The 18,583-nt window shown below is 35.5% G+C and overlaps 1 protein-coding gene across 2 annotated transcripts in view; it reads left to right on the top strand.

The window, feature by feature from the left end:
* WDR75 (WD repeat domain 75) overlaps nucleotides 1–18,323 on the top strand; it is a 30,840-nt gene extending 12,517 nt beyond the window's left edge. For both annotated transcript variants that reach the window (XM_058711601.1, XM_058711591.1), the window contains 17 exons: nucleotides 747–871; nucleotides 2,456–2,526; nucleotides 3,748–3,867; nucleotides 4,356–4,444; nucleotides 6,216–6,374; nucleotides 7,187–7,246; nucleotides 7,332–7,447; nucleotides 8,487–8,662; nucleotides 9,792–9,949; nucleotides 10,336–10,516; nucleotides 11,349–11,443; nucleotides 12,258–12,353; nucleotides 12,895–13,064; nucleotides 13,598–13,657; nucleotides 16,530–16,676; nucleotides 17,004–17,095; nucleotides 17,986–18,323. In XM_058711601.1, coding sequence (XP_058567584.1) covers nucleotides 747–871; nucleotides 2,456–2,526; nucleotides 3,748–3,867; nucleotides 4,356–4,444; nucleotides 6,216–6,374; nucleotides 7,187–7,246; nucleotides 7,332–7,447; nucleotides 8,487–8,662; nucleotides 9,792–9,949; nucleotides 10,336–10,516; nucleotides 11,349–11,443; nucleotides 12,258–12,353; nucleotides 12,895–13,064; nucleotides 13,598–13,657; nucleotides 16,530–16,676; nucleotides 17,004–17,095; nucleotides 17,986–18,190 — 2,120 coding nt within the window. In that variant the 3' untranslated portion in view covers nucleotides 18,191–18,323. The remainder of the gene's footprint in view (nucleotides 1–746; nucleotides 872–2,455; nucleotides 2,527–3,747; nucleotides 3,868–4,355; nucleotides 4,445–6,215; nucleotides 6,375–7,186; nucleotides 7,247–7,331; nucleotides 7,448–8,486; nucleotides 8,663–9,791; nucleotides 9,950–10,335; nucleotides 10,517–11,348; nucleotides 11,444–12,257; nucleotides 12,354–12,894; nucleotides 13,065–13,597; nucleotides 13,658–16,529; nucleotides 16,677–17,003; nucleotides 17,096–17,985) is intronic.
* The last annotated feature ends 260 nt before the right edge of the window (nucleotides 18,324–18,583 follow it).

The following is an 18,583-nucleotide window of genomic DNA, read 5'->3' as shown; positions in this document are numbered from 1 at the left end:
GAATTCAAAGATAACTCAAGGATTTAGTCTAAGCAACTTGGTAAATGGTGGTGCCACTTCCTGCAGTGGGCAGAGGGGAAGACTAAGTTAAAAAAAAAAAAATCAAATGTACAGAGTTTGGGGATGTGAAGTTTGTGATGACTGAGAGAGAAGGCTAGAAGAATCGAGTTCAAAGCAAATCCTAAACAGGCTGGAAAATGGGAAAATGGTAAATCGATGTGTTACAGAATTTCATATTCATTATAATGTCTGAGAGGATAAGGAAATAGCATACATAGTAAAATATAGCTATTTTCCCTTGTGAGTTTTTTTAAAATGGGATATAAAGAGAACAGCATGTCAATATTCTAGAAGAGATTTATCCTATAAATATGTGGCAAGCACATCGCATTTCTGAAAGCTCTCGGCTGGTTTGTTGCCTTTGGCTGCTCAGTTCAGTGATATACTATATCCATTGTAAAGGTCAGCCTAATACTTTGGAAGACAGAATGCGCCAGTAAGCTAAATTGTTTTGTATTTCTATTTAGAGCATATATGTATACGAGTTGTGAAATTAGACTGCCATTCAGAACTTGTATATTCAAATGAACAGTCCAGGGTGAAGGTACATTTTGTTCAAGGTGGCCTAGAATTATTATCTTCGCATCAAATGTATCTAGAATACTAATTAACAGTTTCCTGTGAATAAGTGCACATGTTCATTTTCTCTAGAGAAGCTTTATATTAATATAGCTTCCTTTGGCTAGATGTATTTCAGCTGGTTTCAGTGAAACTGCCAAAATCATCAAGCCAGGAGATAGAAGCGAAGGAGCTCTCCTTTGTTTTGGATTATATAAACCAGTCACCCAAGTGCATTGCCTTTGGAAATGAGGTAAAATTTTAGTTTCCTATTTTGTACATAAAATCTCTTTTCAGCAATGTTTGCTCTGAGCGTTTTATATGCCAGTGATTGAATGTTGCTTTGAGTTATAGTATTTTTGTTAGCGAAGAAGTTTGTTCCGTTGCTTTAGCATTTATTTTTGGTATAGAGTTTTTAGGATCCTTAATTTTGTGTATACCTATTGCTCTTGTAAATCCTCTAATTGTTCAAAAAATACCAATATTTTGGCATTTGTATTCTTTCTTAGCCTGCCTCATGTAAAAGCTACTCAAATCCTTTCATTTTGGACTGTGTCTTTAGAAAATGATGTCTTCCTGTCCATAATCAGTGTGCCCATTATAGAAAATTTGCAAGTTAAAAATAAAGTGGAGAAATTAAATCTTACCAGTGATATTTGGGGAATGTCTTCCTAGACTTTTTCCTAAACATTCATAAAATAATTTTTCTCAAACTCAGTTAGGATCTGAAGACTCTTTACCTTTTTTTCACCTGACATTGCAGCATGAATGTATACTTAAATGTTCATCAGAAATAATAACTCTGTTATGTTTATAACATGATTTATTTCACCTTTCCCTATTACTAACCTATAACTATTTCCCTATTACTAACCCTATAACTAACTTTTTTATTTTAAAATCAGGTACCACCAAAAGCCCCTAGATGACATTGTGGTGGCATGTTTCTATAATCTAAGTTTATAGCATTATTTTGGCATTATTCTGAAAAGGTTTAATTTCTTATGGTGGAGGAACGTAATGTTAAAGACTGACAGTACTGAGCATTGGGAATATATGGAACAAAGATAAACATCTGTCCTTACCATGAGCCAGAAGTTACACTCCTTGGTAGAGAAATGAGAACATACCATAAAATGACCTGTACAAGAATGATTAGTATTCATAGTAGCTCCAAAGTGGAAACCCTAATGTTCCTCAAGAGAATAAATAATTTGTGATATGTATTAATTTATTGGAATTCTGCTTCATAATAAGAGAAACAAATGACACAGAAAAGAGCATGAATGAATCTCAAAAGGGTGATTTTGAACTAGAGTTCAGACACAAAAAGTATATACTGAACCATTCTGTTTATATGATGTTCTGGAACAGACAGGTAAACTGTGGTGATAGAAATCACTGGTTGCTGGCAGGGGCAGGACCATTGGGAAATGACTAAAAAGAGGAGCAAGGAAGCATTTTTGAGGTGAAGAAAATGTTCTAAATCTTGATTTCTTGATTGTGGTGGTGGTGGTTACATGGATATATACATGTCAGACATTGTATTGTATGTAAATTATGCCTTAATGGGAAAATTTCAAGTCCTTATTCTTAAAGCTAGAGAGTTTAGTTTTCAGATATAGTACCTAAGTTTGTCTTTTAATTTTCTATGATTATTTTAACAGGAGTATCCTTTCCATAGCTACCTATATCATTTTATATTGATATACTCAATCTGCAAAAAAAAAAAAAAAAAAAAAAAATTGTTAATTGTGTTAACTTTTGTGATGAGAACGTTTCTTCTTAAAGAGTGTTGCCTATTTTTGTGAATGTTATCTTCTCTTTGAAATACCAGGGGGAATATGTTGCTGCAGTACGGGACTTTTACTTGTCTGTTTATTTTTTCAAAAAGAAAACAACATCAAGGTAAGAATTCCTTTTTGATCATTTTATTTACTCAAATTTGTTGCAATTTTATTTCATCTTCATACCTGTGATCCAGAGTTGTGTCTAGTTTCCTGTTGCAAGTGATTGTGAAACCACTGGATTTAGAGGTAGAGTTTTTAACACAACAATGCATGCGGTTGAGAGAATCAATCATTAGTCACAAACACCTAGGGAGCTTTGTCCAGCCAAAACTCTTTGTCCCCTTAGATTCTGGTGTTCATACACGATGTCAAAATTGGATGTAGTTGGAAAAGGCTACCCCAGGTGGTGATGCTTATTGGCCAGTTTTGGGGCTTTGGAGTAAATATAGGCTTTGAGATACCTGGGTTTAAAATGAGTCGGGGCACCTGGGTGGCTAAGTCGGTTGAGCGTCCGACTTCAGCTCAGGTCACGATCTCTCGGTCCGTGAGTTCAAGCCCCATGTCGGGCTCTGGGCTGGTGGCTCAGAGCCTGGAGCCTGCTTCCGATTCTGTGTCTCCCTCTCTCTCTGCCCCTCCCCTGTTCATGCTCTGTCTCTCTCTGTCTCAAAAATAAATATTAAAAAAATTTTTTTGAAAAAAAAATGAGTCAAATTTAGTTTCTGCAATCTCACTGTACCTCAAATTAGCATATATTTAAAATAGGCATAATACCTATCTAACAGAGTTGTAAAGATGAATAAAATAACATATTTAAGGAGACTAGTGCGAAGCACGCATGGTGACTCCTCAAGTGACACTCCCCTCTTCCCTTTTACCCTGTGAGGATTAATATTTGTTTTTCTTTGCAGTATAATAAGGATCCTGATACCTTTGGATACATTAGCCAGTTGTCACAGATATAATTTATTAGGCTTGTTCATACCTAATGTTAAAACTTAGCTTCAATTGACAAGAAATTTGAACAAACTTGGCTCGAGCAAAAGCCACTGAGAAGACTGTCTTGGCTTTATTTCAGAGTCAGTGGCCTCTGTAGCCAAGTTATCATGGTAGAATATTAGTCATGTGAAGTTTATACTGCGTAAGTGTTTGCAAATTCGTGATTCTTAGACACAGTATATTTTTTTTTAATCCTGTATTTGTATTCAGTGAATTTTGAGAATTCTCCAGTTTGGTTAATAAGGGACAAACTCCCCCCACCGCCCCCCCCCCTTTTTTTTTTTTTTAACTACATTACCACTTACCAAGAGACTTTAATAAGGGACACTTTTTTTTCTTCTAGGTTTACTTTATCATCATCAAGAAATAAGAAACATGCTAAGAACAATTTCACATGTGTAGCATGTCACCCAAAGGAAGATTGCATAGCAACTGGTCACAAGGATGGCAAAATTCGTCTTTGGTCAGTTGACTCATGAAGAGTATGGTGAATGTGTATATTATATTAGTCCTGCACAACAGAGCTATCCCTAGGTTCAGGAAAAAAAGCCATTACTGGTGATAGAGATTAGGCTTTGCTGGTACCCTGTTTCTTGTATTACTGTGCTCTTCATTGCATAGACTTACTATTTTAAAATTTGTAAGCTTGAGCTTGTAGGAGGAGTTAATTCCATTTTGTCTCTGATTGCTTTATTGAGGAGAACTGTTTTATCAAGCTTTGAGTGAAAAGGAAAGACTAATAAGAGCATATACCTAATAGGACACCATGAGCTATTGTTTGTAGAAGTGACTCTGGTTAGAGAAAATGTAATTTTTACACATTGAGACCTACAAGCTTAATAATATAATTTATTATTTTTGGCATATATTATGTTCATTATATTTGGCATGCCATTACTTTCCTGACTTAATGCCTTTGGTCAAAATAACAATTTTGGTTTTCTCCAATAGGAGGAATTTTGATGATGATAAGAAATACACATACACATGTTTACATTGGCACCATGATATGGTTATGGATTTGGCTTTTTCAGTGACAGGTAAGTGCAAGTTTAATAATTAAAATAATCTTTTGAAGTATGTGGATCAGTATTCACTGCATTTATAGTTTGAAAGGTGTAAATTTAAATCATATTAGTTGTTTAAAATGTATGTCTGCAAGGTTAAGTGCTTGTTCATAAGAATAGCTGTAGGTTATCAGAGCAAATGATTATGCTAGTGCTTTACATGCACTACCTCATTTAATTCTTAAAGCCATGACATAGGCATCATCTTTCTCCTTTTGCATGTAAAGGAAGTGAGATTTGTAGTTGAGAACTAACTTGCCTAAGGTCACACACCTGGTAAGTGGGATTTGGACCTATGTCTCATTCAAAAATTTATGTTTTCAAATATTGGATGAGTTGTAGCTCATTTACACAAACTCTCATGTAGCTAAAATGGAACACAAGGTCTGAATTATTTAAAATTGTGAATGTGAATGAGGCGATCTACTAGGGTGGAATGTGTGTGTGCATATGTATGTCATGTTCCAGGCAGTGTCATTTCTTCTGCCCTTCATCCTCACTTCTATTTTCTTTGCTGTGGCCTCTACCCTAATCTGGGGCAAGACCGGTTAATACTTATTGTCACCGACTTTTCTCTATTTTGTTACCTTGTGCATCTTGTCTGCCACCTCTCACAGCCGTTAGCAGTCACAGCTATCTGTGGTGGCTTTACTTAAGCCTTGGAACATTTAGGATTAGCCTTTTCAGATGGGTCTTGGGGAAGAAGGAGTAGTTCGGCTAGTTGGCACTCAAAGGGAAGAAAAGAATACAGGGCACCCTACCCTGCACCAATGCTTTGATGTAGGCAGCTAACCTAGGCTTATTAGAAAGTTGAATTCTTGTTTTTATATTATAAGCCACGTGACTGTTTCTAAGAGAGAATAGTTAAAATGGTATATGGTTATCAGTAAAATGTCAGCATTGATCCTGTATATGTATAAGAGAATTAATAGAAAAAGAAAATTAGTTGCCTGTGTAAATGAGCTACAGCTTCTAGTTGCTTTGAGAACAGGTTATAAGTTCAGGCAAATATGAACAGTATAAACTGGGCTGGTGCTTTGCACCCAGTCACACTGTGTGTGAGCACTGAAATTGCTGAGAAATTTTATCATGGGTGTAGAAGTTTATTTACTTTTTCTACATCTATTAAGATACTCATGATTATTCTCTTTATCCCATAGTAGGAATTGATTACACTTATTTCTCAAGTGTTAAAATAATCTCACATTTTTACAATAAACTCAACTTTGCACTATATTATCCTCTTAACATATCCTTGGATTCTGCTTGCTGATATTTTTGTTGGAGAATTTTCATCGGTCATGAAATTGGCTTGTAATTTTCTTAAAATTTATTAGTTTTAGTAAAGGGTTATGCTGTTCTTGTAAACAAGTTGAGAAATGTTCTCTTTTTTATTACCTGGAAGAACATAAAATTGGTTTATTTCCTAAATGTTTGGAAAATTTTGTCATTGAAACTATCTGGCCCTAGATGATGTTTGTTTCATTTAGTTTTTCCTCATTGGCAGAAGAACTGGTCAGCAACAAACGAGTCAGATATTGTTGGAAAGGAAAATCCTAGGATCAGTGATTATTAAGTGTGTTATCTTAAGTTTATTAAAAGCTAGGAAGACACTTGTTTGCATATCTTTAAAAATAGTGTTTCTCTAACATGGTAAGGAAATTTTAAACATTGATTATATTTTTCTTTTGATTTTTTTCCCCCCCAAACACTTCGCTTTTCATTTCTGTGGGTGGATGAGAAGGCACCAGTCTGCTGAGTGGTGGTCGTGAATCTGTCCTTGTAGAGTGGCGCGATGCAACAGAGAAGAATAAGGAGTTCCTCCCCCGTTTAGGAGCTACTATTGAACACATTTCAGTCTCACCAGCAGGGGATTTGTTCTGTACTTCTCACTCTGATAATAGTAAGTCTGAATTTGTTGTGAGGAGATGGGGTTGTATAATGCCTAAATTATAACTCTAGGGATGGAAAATGGGAGATCTAATTAAGAGTAGCATAGGATTTAACGAGGATTTTTTCTTCCATTCTTCCTTTTTTCTCTTCCCCCTTTTTGACTCTGAATGCCACCAGAATCCAACATTTTCAGGATCATTTTTATGAAAACGTAGAGCTAAGTGTATTTGGTTCTTGTTGTACCACTTCTGTTTCGAAACCTTTACATGTGAGATGATGTGGGCATAGAAAGTGAGCATCTGTGCTTTCACAGATGTAATGACACTTTCAAAAAATGCTCATGTGGCCACTCTGCGTTAAGAGTCCTGTGCGTTCTGACAGGGGTGGCGCAGTCTCATACGCCTCCAAAACTTTTTGCGCATTCTCTTGCTACGGAGCCTAAATGTAGATCTCAGAGCTCACTGCCTCCTTTCCTTTCAAAAAACATAACTGTGAACAATCTATTAGTGCCGTGACTCATTTCAAGGTAAATTGTGTCTTTTAGGGTAAGTTTCTGAATTAACACTTGATATATTCATATGCACAATTGATAAAACTTAAAGCCTCCAGAAAAACTCCTTCTCCCCAACTCTAGTATTTTAGCTAAATCACAAAATAAATTCTTGACTTTCTAATAATACTCTGAGTAAATTGAACTTACCAGTTTCATATTCTGGTGTATTTTAGAACGACATAAATTCAATTGATTTTTTTTTTTTTTTACCTTGAAGTTCTGACCAATCTGTGATTTTTTATTTATTTATTTATTTTTTTAATCCACAGAAATAATAGTCATTCACAGAAACCTTGAGGCTTCTGCAGTAATTCAAGGCCTAGTGAAAGGTATTGCAAAACCCAATGAGTCTGCACATTTTAGAAGTGTGAATATTTGTATGAGTTTAACTGTTATTTGTCACTCCTTTTGCAGACAGTAATATCTTCACCGGTTTGATGGTTGATCCCAGAACTAAAGCTTTGGTTTTAAATGGAAAACCTGGCCATTTGCAGTTTTATTCTCTCCAGCATGATAAGCAGTTGTACAATGTAAGATTTTGATCCATTAATTAGCCTTAAATCTAATGAAAGTTTTCAGCAGCATCACTAGGGTCAAGTAACTTATTTAGTAGCTTCTAAAAAAAGACTCTGTGCCTTTGTTTACTTCAACATTATCAGTACTATCTGTGGTTACTTAGTTGAATTGTTTACAGCATGGTTCTAATGAGGCCATGGTTGCAAATTAAATCTACATGTAAGTCAGCTCTTATGCTGGCTCCGTATTTTTGTTTCAGACTGCATTCTAACTATCTGTCACACACAGCTGTGCCTTTGAGTCACAAGAATACAGAAATAAGAATATGAGGGTTGTAAATACAAATATGTCTCTGTGGTAAAGTGTCATAAAATTTTTGGTGTAAAAAGGGATGCTTATTAATCCTGATAAACTCAATCCAGACTTCCTACTTCTTTGTGCCCCACGGTACCCTTTATAGATTTATCATAATGACTATACACTTGATCTGTATCACTCCCCTGCCTTTAAACCCTTTAAAGAAAGGAAATTTATTTCTTTGTACATTTCCAGTACAGTGCCTGGAAATAATAGTTATTTGATCCATATTTAGTAAATAGACAAGGGAATGGGATAAAAGAAACAACCATACATAAAATTCTGTCTACTTATAACGTTGCTGTCTTTCTTCACTTCCTAAAAATTGTAGGTTTTATTTTTGCTCTTCTCATTTTTAATGATACAAAATTTAACATTGGGATTCTATGTAAAGCTCTTTGTTTATAGAAACAAGAGACAAGCATTATCAACTAAAGGTTCTGTTGTATCATGTGAATGGGTCGGTCATCACTAAAGTTTAAGGTCATTGGAGAATAATAATAATGCTACTGAACTGGTGCTATATAATGTGCTTAATAATGGCAGTTTTGGTATCCATAACAAATAAATATTTCCTTTTTTTCCTTTAAAAACCTGTTACTATAGATTCTGGAAATTATCTGTAATTCCTTGAAAACTTGAACATGTATGTGTTTACATTAATAAACATTTTGGATTCTTTTTTTAACCCTTCAGTTAGATATTATACAGCAAGAATATATCAGTGATTCTGGTCTGATCCAAATCGAGCTAACAAAGGCTGCATTTGGCTGCTATGGTAACTGGCTTGCAACAGTGGAACAACGTCAGGAAAAGGAAACAGAGCTTGAATTGCAAATGAAACTGTGGATGTATAATAAGAAAACACAAGGGTAATACTACCTATGTGGCTATTTCAGAATGGAAGATATTTGACTTTTTATTTTATGGTTTCATTGGTCTTTCATTTTGATAAATTTTAGATTTAGAGAAATGAGAGAGGTGTTATTCTCCAAATAAAGCCTTTAAGCTTTCTGCTTTGAGAAAGTATTGGTGTCCTCCAAGTTTTAATGTCATCTCAATGCATAAATGAAGAAACATGAAAAAGTGACACCGCAAGGACATAGTACCTAATTTCAAGCAGATCCAAAATTAGAACCAAATTTCTTAGTTCCTTTGCTCTTTCATTAACATTATGCTACCTTCTTCGGAAAAAATGGCAGTGGTAGGCAGCAGAAGTGTATTGTAGTATAAGGTGCATGTTTTGATTAGATGGGTTCACTAGTTTCATACGTTGATTATAGTAGCCATTTATCAAGTCCTTGGTGTGTGCCAAGAATTAGGCTTAGTGCTTTTGTCCTACCGATCTTCACAGAAATACTGTAAGAAAAACTTTCTACATTTTACAGGTGAGGAAACAGGCCCGGAGGGATTAATAGATTGTCACTAGTCATGCTTCTTATAACATGGACTTTTAAAAAATCACAAGACAGTTTTCTCCTGATGTTCTTTTAATTACACTGTGCTAGCATAGATTATCTTTCATAGCAGCACCCTGTCAAGCTGGAAACAGGCTTTGAAAAAGTATTTTCTATGACTGTAAATATTGAATACTGACCAGGGAAGTTTGAATAGGTAGTTCGCTTTCTGTATTTTCTTGCCACAAGTAGGGGCTTTCATAGCCGTTCCATTTTTTGCTTATTCTCTCAAAGGTAGATAGTAAGGCATCTGAGTTCTGTACAGTTTTCTTGCAGAGCTAATGCAGTAGGCTTTCACCATAAGTTGACCGTATACATAATCATCTCTATATTGTGTAAGTTACATGCAGACAAAGATAATGTGTTAGAACTCTTTATGTCTTGTGGCCATTAGAGATAGAACACTCAATTGTCTGTCTAGATGATAATTGTCAGTTGCCCATTCCTAAAGATGCTCTTATAAGATGTACCATAAGAAATTCTTACATGACAGTATATATCATATTGTTCTGATGTAAAAATAAATTGATTTCCTTTCTGTTAGGTTTGTTCTTAATACAAAGGTTAACATGCCACATGAAGACCACATCACAGCTCTCTGTTTCTGTAATGCAGAAAAATTTGAAAACCCCACCTTGGTTACATCTAGTAAAGATGGTCACTTCAAAGTATGGATATTAACAGATGATTCTGATATATACAGTAAGTTAATTAAATAAGGTATATCAATGCATAATTTAAAAAATGTTTTAAAATATTTCTCTTTCATGAGTTGTATCCATTCTGGAAGAACATTTTCTACCTTATTTAATGCTGTGGGTCTTGATTAATTAAGTGCTGATTGTTTTTGTTAGGGTACAGTTAAAAAAAAAAAAAAGGCAGTTCCTTCACTGTTCCACTAGAGGGAGGTCAGGATCTCCAGGAATGGACATAAATTTCAAACCAATCAAGCTTTGTAGCATTTCTAAAGTTTCAGGGAGGTGGTTTTTTTGTTGTGCTTCTTTTGTAATCCTTATTGCTTATAACTACCTTAAAGTATTATCTAGCATTTATACCACTTCTGAATTATATGATCTATGTTTTCACAGAAAAAGCTGTTGGCTGGACTTGTGACTTTGTGGGTAGTTATCACAAATACCAAGCAACTAACTGTTGTTTCTCTGAAGATGGCTCTTTACTAGCAGTCAGTTTTGAGGAAATAGTTACAATATGGGATTCAGAGACATGGGAACTTAAATGTACATTTTGTCAACGAGCTGGGAAAATAAGGTAAATAATTTGGGGAGTATATCTTTTTTTCTTTAACTTAAATGAGTCTTTCCACATAAACATTACTGGTAATTTATGCTTCTGCTAAAGGTAGTCTGTGGGTCAGTGAGAGTCAGCAGCAAACTAAAGTGTTGGGAAGCTAAAAATTCTGGGTATGTGAACCATTTGCTGTGATTTTACCCCTTTCTGAAATCCAGATTAACATTTAACTCTTGACCTACAGAAATTTTTTCTTTATAATAAATACTTTTCATGGTTGTGCTACATAATGGAAGCTGATAACCCTCAGTGGATCCAAACAATGCTTATCTTCTGTTTTCCCATAAAAACAATGTCATACTGAAACTTTGTTGCATCTAAGAAGCGCAGAAGAAAAAGCATCAGTTATCTGCGATTTTACTTCAGGCAACTGGCATTTGAGGACAGACTTGCAGATGGCGAACAAAATAGTTTTTAATTCCCAACATATTTTGCTTTGTAAAACGTCCTTCAGAATTCATATTGTTTCTTCCTCTACGTTAAACGAGCATAAAAAAGGGTTTTGTTAAATACCTTTGTACATTTCACATACATGTTGTCTATAGTATGTGTCAATTATACTGTGCAGCATATTAGAGAAAAAAATTGATCATAAACCTGTTTGTAAAGAAACAAAAGAGCTAAGTAAACCTTTCCTTTTGCTCTCTTTAGCCCCTTTTTCCTGCAGGATAGTTGTAAACAAAAATATGTGTCTATCTAAAAATCTGCATTGTGTAAAATTATACTAGAAGTCTGCAATCCCAAACTCGGTGTGCTGGAACTGACAGATAACTTCCTTGTGGTTTTAATATAGGCACCTTTGCTTTGGGAGATTGACTTGTTCAAAGTATCTTCTTGGTGCTACTGAAAATGGCATTCTTTGCTGTTGGAATCTGCTCAGTTGTGCATGTAAGATCTTGTTTTACTATAAAGTGACTTGGCAAAGCATATAACAAGTGGCCATCAAACTTCAGCATTTTAGGACTTCTGGGTCATATCTTCGTGTCTCTATCCAAAGAGTATATGATTTGTCACATGTCATGTGATATCACCAAATTTTGGAGGGCTAAGCCTATAATAGACATACTATTATTTATAAACTGCCTAATTGGCCATAAATTGATTTCCATTATCCTGGCCTTTCTCTACTATGTATAATTTTCTGTTGCCTTCCATGATATCTGTCCTCATAACAATGTGAGGAATATTTCTGCTAATTTGTAATGTGCATTAACAAGCAGTATCCCTAACAGCTTTAATTTGTACCCTTTCACAAGCCTCCTAACAAGTGTGGACTTACTTATTTCTACTCATTTCATTCATTGGTATTTTACTCAGTTGACTATGTTTGGAAGGCATGGTGGTTGCTTAGTAATGAGCATATGTGATAGTCTCTTTTTATATTTTCTACAGTGATTCTGGTTAACATTTTGCCCACGTTTAGCAGCTACGGTAAAGCACTGAAATAATAACCATGTCATAGTATGTGGAAGGAGTACTTTGTTTTTCCACTTCCTACCCCTAGCTTTAGTGCAGCCTTCCACAGACATTTTCAGTTTGTTTCCATGTGTTATTTGGAAATGTAAAATCCGTCTTCTTAAGAATAATAGAATTGATTTTCCCAGTAAAAATTGAGTATGTACTTTAAATAACAGGCTTAAAAAAGCTTTTGGTAAATCTCAGAAGTAAATTGCTCTTTTTCTGCTCTGCCCCCCTTCCCCAGTGGAATGGAGTGCAAAATTAAATGTTAGAGTTATGGAACCTGATCCTAATTCAGAGAATATTGCTGCAATCTCTCGGTCTTCAGTGGGTTCAGACTGTAAGTACACACCATACTTTGTAACACGAGTAAATCTCTTACCAAAATTTTCTTTTTAACGTCTTTAATATAATTTGAGTTAGACTTGCCTTTAAATCCAATGTTTGTTTTAGGCCATTTGGCCTGAGGTGTGCTATTGCCCTTTCTTGAGTTAAAGTTTCTTGATTTTGCCCCTCTGAAGCATTTCAGGAAGCTTTAATCATTCTTCCTCTATGCTCTTGAAACACTTCTACAGATCCCTATTCTAGTACCTACAACAAAATAGTGCAATAATATCTTGGTGTCTGCCTTCTGCAGTAGGACCTGGTCTCTGGAACGGGGATTCTTCTTCCTCTTTTTTTATCTTCATATCCTCATTCCTAACCTTCTTGGCACGTAGCAGGCACCCAGTAGATATTTGTTGAATCAGAGCCTAAAATAATCATGACCTGGGCCATTTACTCAATGGGGTAAGTCCCAGGATTAGTGTGATCTGCCAACCTGAGGCTGGAACTGACCTTTGCAGGCAAAATGTTATTGTCTGTTTGTTTTTTCCCTCTAGTGTTTGTATTTAAACCTAGTGAGCCAAGGCCATTGTATATTCAAAAGAATATCTCCAGAGAGGAAGTCCAGTGGGGAGTGTTTGTTCCACGAGATGTCCCTGAATCATTCACCTCAGAAGCTTACCAATGGCTGAACAGATCCCAGTTTTACTTCCTAACAAAATCACAGGTAACCATCCCACCTCAAAAAGGGAACCACTTTATATATATAATTTTCATCTGATTTGATATTTGAGAGTAATAGCCCATAACTGGTGGAACAGTTTTATTAAAAGATTACTTCCCAAAAGAAGGAATCCATTATGCTTCACACAGCAGTCTTATTAGTGTAAGTATATTAGCACCACTTTACCCCATACCTTTGAGATTCTTCTAAGTAGTGTCTGTATTATCTCCATGACTGTAGAAAGGCAGAAGACAACTAAAATCCTTTGAATGGTAGCTATTAGTGTGGTTGATATATATATTTTTTAAATACAAGTGTGGCTTCTGGTTGATCCATCAGTTGAATTCTATTTCATTACTAGTCAGTTCTTAAATAAGATTTCTCAGAACAATCTTAACTGTCACAGCAGTTTGTCACTAAATATGTTTGAAGTTTTCTATTTGGGCAGATAAACATATCAAGATGAAATATTGACCTCATTTTTTAACTCTACAACAAATTTTTATTTAGCTTTTGCATCATTAATCTCTTTTCAGACTTTATTAACATTCAGTACAAAGTCTCCAGAAGAGAAACTCACACCAACAAGCAAACAGGTATGTTTTAGCCACTAATGGTGCAGACTACATTGCCTCCCTACACAGATAACCTTATCTGTTTGAATTCAGCTATGAGAAGAATGTTCCACCTGCCCTAATGTGGAATTAAACATATACTTGTAAGCTACTTGGCCTCTTTTGAGATTATATTTGCTTTACAAATTAAAACTACATTTTAGAAATATCAAAAATATATGCTTGTGATTTAAAGAGTCAAATAGTTATACAAGACTTTCAGGAAAACTTGTTAACATCACTGCCATCACCCACAAAGATCATCACTTTCAACTCTTCTAGCTGGAGTTTTTATTTGCCTCTCTATCTCTAAGAAACATGTCTATGTTACTAATTCTTTATTTTTCAGATTAAGTTATTATCTGTTAACTGATCAAGTTGTTACTCTTTTTCACACCACCACTTCCCTCATGTACATAACATACACACCTTTCCTGTTCCCCAGTTTTCTCCGTATAGACAAATCAGGTCAGTATTCATTATAACCAATAGCAATTCACAGCTGAGTCATGTAGTAACCAACAGATTATTTTTCTTTTATTTGCAACTTTGTTTTCTCTAGGGTTAATGATTATCTTCTTATTTGTATAGTTTTCTATTTGCTCAAGTTGTATAAATATTCTCTCAGAATTTTCAGGTATATTAAGTATTCTTTCAAATCTTGAGTATTTCCCAGGAGCCTGTGATTTGCTTCAGTCTGGACTGATTGCTCTATAGACTTATAAACTTGCTACACAGTAGTTGTCATAGGATCTACATTCACCATCATTTGGGGAATCATTTTACCTCTACTCTAGTAGATCTTATAGCTTTCCCCTTTCTTTGCTCACTCCTTTGCTTTGATGAAGCACATTCTGTTAGTGCGTGGGAGGCAAATTTAAGACCTTGGATGTTTAGGAATGTTTCTGTTCTCTCCCACTTGAGTGGTTGGTTGAGTTATAAAGTAATAGGTTGAATATTTTCTCTTAGAGCTTTGGCGGTATTGTCCTATTTTATAGCTTTGGGTGTTACTGGAAGTCTAATACCATTCTTATTCCTTTGTCTGTAAACTAGCTTTGTTTTCCTCTGAAAACTCCTTGAATTTGTTCAACAAGTTATTGTTGAATATGTATAGGCCAGGAACTGTTCTAGATGATTGGAGTACACCAGTAAGCAAAACACTCAAGTCTCTAAACTTAATGGTGTTTACACTCTAGCAGCAAGATACAACAAGCATGAAATAAGTAAAATATGTAGTACTTTAAGAAGTGGTAAGAGGGTGCCGGGGTGGCGCAGTCAGTTTGGTGTCCAACTCTTGATTCCAGCTCAGCTTATGGTCCCAGGGTCGTGGGATCGAGCCCCACATCAGGCTCTCCTCTGAACATGGAGGCTACTTAAGAGTCTCTTTCTCTCTCTCTACCTCTCCCCCCTCCCCCGCCATTAAAAAAAGCGATAATTATGGATGGAGGAAAAGAAGAAATGGGTGTGGGGTACAGCTTGCCATTTTATGTAGGGCAAAGTAGGGCTTGATGAATAAGAGACTTTGGCTTTTCCTCCAAGTAAAATGTGGAACCCCGTGGAGAGTTCTGTTTTTTTTAATGTTTTTTATTTTTGAGAGAAAGAGAGAACCTTGGAGAGAGAGAGAGGGAGACAAGAGATCCAAAGCTGGATCTGCACTGTTAGCGCAGTTTGATGCAGAACTCAAACTCCTGAACCTTGAGATCATGACCTGAGCAGTCAAAGTCAGATTCTTAACCAACAGAGCCACTCAGGTTCCCCGCCCCTTCGAGAGTTTTAATCCAAGAAATGACTAAGAAAGAATTCCTTCTTTGCCTTCAATTTGTCTATTTGTTACTTAGTGCTGAACCTTCTCGAATGGTGCTTTAATATTCTTATTTTTTTACCTGTTTTCTTTCTACTTTCAGGGAGATTGCTTCATCTTTATCATCTTATCTGCTTTTTTCTCTTTCGCATACTCCCACATCCTGCATATGTGTGTTTTCCATCTGTTTTGGTGTCTTTCATTTCAGAGGTTTTCATCAGAGTCTGATGATTTCTTGGCTGTTTTTATTTAAAAGTGATCAAAAAAGTCATTTGGAAGGTCTTTGCCTAAGTAGAACTTCTCTGCTGGCCTCCACCATCTGGCTATTTTTGAGAAAGTCTCCAAAGTCATTATTTTTAGGTCTTTTTATGATTGCCCAGATAAAATTCTTCTAAGTTCTTGCCTAGAGGATATCAACCTGGAAGCACGTTCTGTGAAGTACAACTGCCTGCAGCTGTGACGACACTGCCACCAGCCCCCACCAAGCAGTTCAGTTTAAAGTCATACTTTTGTTCCACTCTCCCAAGAATGTACTTCCAGCCCTCTGCTGGGGCTCAAAAGAATATCTAGGAATCTGAGTCCTCTCTAAGCAGACATTCAGCCTGGCTCCCTGGTTATTTGTTAGCACCAATTCCTGGGCCTTTGCAGGATTCCACAATATAAATCAGAATGCTTCCCAGCCAGCTTAGGATTCTTTCTCGGGTCTACTAAATTACTTATCACTCTTGAACCTGCTTTCCACCTTCCAACATGTTATTTACCCATTTTCTTTCTCCTGTGGGTTTATGTCCTTTTGAAAACCCATTTGCTGTCATTTGTCATTGGGGGAGAAACAGTGGTAAGTATTTTGTTCTGTCAAGTGTCCACTGTTAGCTTTTCCCATAGTAAGTGGGCTGCTAGAGCTCAGTTGCTTTACCTATAAAGTGTAAGAATCATGCTAGTTTTTAAAGTTCTTTCCATCCTTGACATTTTACGATTCTGTAGTACTTTTTTATGGAGTCAAAGGCAATTCTTTTTATTGAAGAAATTTCCCTTTGTCTTAAATCTTTATAGCTACTAGCAGAAGAAAGTCTTCCAACAACCCCATTTTATTTCATATTGGGAAAGCACAGGGAACAGCAGGATGAAAAAATAAATGAGGCTTTCGAGAGTGAACTGGTACAGCTACCCTTAACAGAAAATATACCTGCGATTAGTGAGGTAAGTGATTCACAACATGAAACAGATTAAATACATTAAAGCACCTTAAATTATAGTTTTTATACAGTTTATAACATAATTTTTGAATAATTATTTGTATACTGTGCAGTTTTAATACCTAAACCAATAACATAAATTTGCAATTCCAGATTATTATGGTCTGACCTGACAGGAGGGGAGAGATTATTGTTCGCTTAAGTATAGGAAGGCGGGAATAAATTTTTTTTTTTGGTTTGGTTTTTCTGTGGAGAAACCCTGTTACATTCAGCTGGTGGCATTAAATCATTTTAAATGAAACTCTATTTTTCTTGTTTTTTTTTACTCTAGCTTCTTCATACTCCAGCCCATGTATTGCCATCTGCTTCCTTCCTGTGCTCCAAGTTTGTAAGCTCATTGCTGCTGTCTAAGGAGACCAAGAGGTAAAGCGGTTTTTAAAATATGTTTAGATATTGTTTTGGGAAACAAGATGGTTATGTTAGCCTTTATTAGAATGTTCTTTCACTTTGAGGCTTCAACATGTGTGGGTTAGGACACTGACCTGCACAGTCAAAAATCTGTGTGTAACTTTTGACTCCTATAAAACTTAACTAATGCCTACTGGTGCTTGGAAGTCTTACCAATAACAGTCAATTAACACACATTTTATGTGTTGTATACTGTATTTTTACAGTAAGATAAGCCAGAGAAATTAGGAAAATCATAAGATAGAATACATTTGCAGTATTGTACTGCATAAAAAAAAAAAAAAAATCCATGTATAAATGGATTTGCAGTCCAAACCCATGTTCTCCAAGGGTCAGCTGTATTTCTCTTTATTTAAGCTTTAACATGTAGTTAAAGGATATATGACGATTAAGCCAAGTAAATAAAATACATTGAAAATAATTTTCAGGAAGACCTCATGTGTGTATGGTTTAAGGATTTGATCTATGATTAAAAATTACACACCTGTTTTTTATAATAACCGTAATTTATTTTTAAAAAATTTCATGTTTGTTTGAAAGAGAGAGCAGGGGAGGCATAGAGAGAGAGAACCCCGAGCAGGCTATGTGCTGTCAGTGTAGAACCCAACATGGTGCTCAGTCTCATGAACCGTGAGATCATGACCTAAGCCCAAGAGTCAGATGCTTAACTAACTGAGCCACCCAGGCGCCCTAACCCATCATTTTTAAAGTGCACTTAATAAGGTTTTTCATTTACTTTCCCTGTATGGTTACATTTCTCCATAGGTGTCTTAAATTAGAAACTTATTGTTTAGTTAGAAAAATGTGTGTTTAAATTGTTTTGTTTTATTCTGTTGTAACAAAAGTGGTGAAGAAATTCCTGAAGACGTAGATATGGAAGAAGGAAAAGAAAGTGATGATTCAGATGAAGAAAATGATTTTACTGAAAAGATCCAGGATATAAATAACACAGACTTGGGAGAAGACCTTCTACATCAGTTGTCAAAATCTGAAGAAAAAGAACTAAGAAAATTCAGGAAAGTAGACTACAGCTGGATAACTGTCCTTTGAGCCTTGGAGATGGGGGAAGGTTCTTGCACTTTGTGTTTTTTTATTGTACATTGATACTCCAAAAACATCTAATGTTATTTCTCTTCTTAAAATATTAAATGTGGACAGGATTTACTTTTTAAATAACTGGTAATTCAAAGCTGTCTTTGCATCATTCTTAATGTTCCTGGGTGCATTCACATAGACACCATCTCCTTTTTTTTTTTGAGTAACATCAGCCTTAAAAAAAGCTAGTTTTCTCACAGGTGATTATAGCATATGTCCCCTTATTTGCAATTTGGAGATATAAATAGTCGAAAATTAAAAGATTTTGTTGATGATACTGTTGTTAAATTTAACATCAAAACTCATTTGATAACCAAATAGGACCTGAACAGATGTGATGTTTCTGTA

Source organism: Neofelis nebulosa, chromosome 2 (genome assembly GCF_028018385.1).
Source record: "Neofelis nebulosa isolate mNeoNeb1 chromosome 2, mNeoNeb1.pri, whole genome shotgun sequence".
Classification (NCBI taxonomy): domain Eukaryota; kingdom Metazoa; phylum Chordata; class Mammalia; order Carnivora; family Felidae; genus Neofelis; species Neofelis nebulosa.
This window is presented reverse-complemented; position numbering and strand designations above follow the sequence as displayed.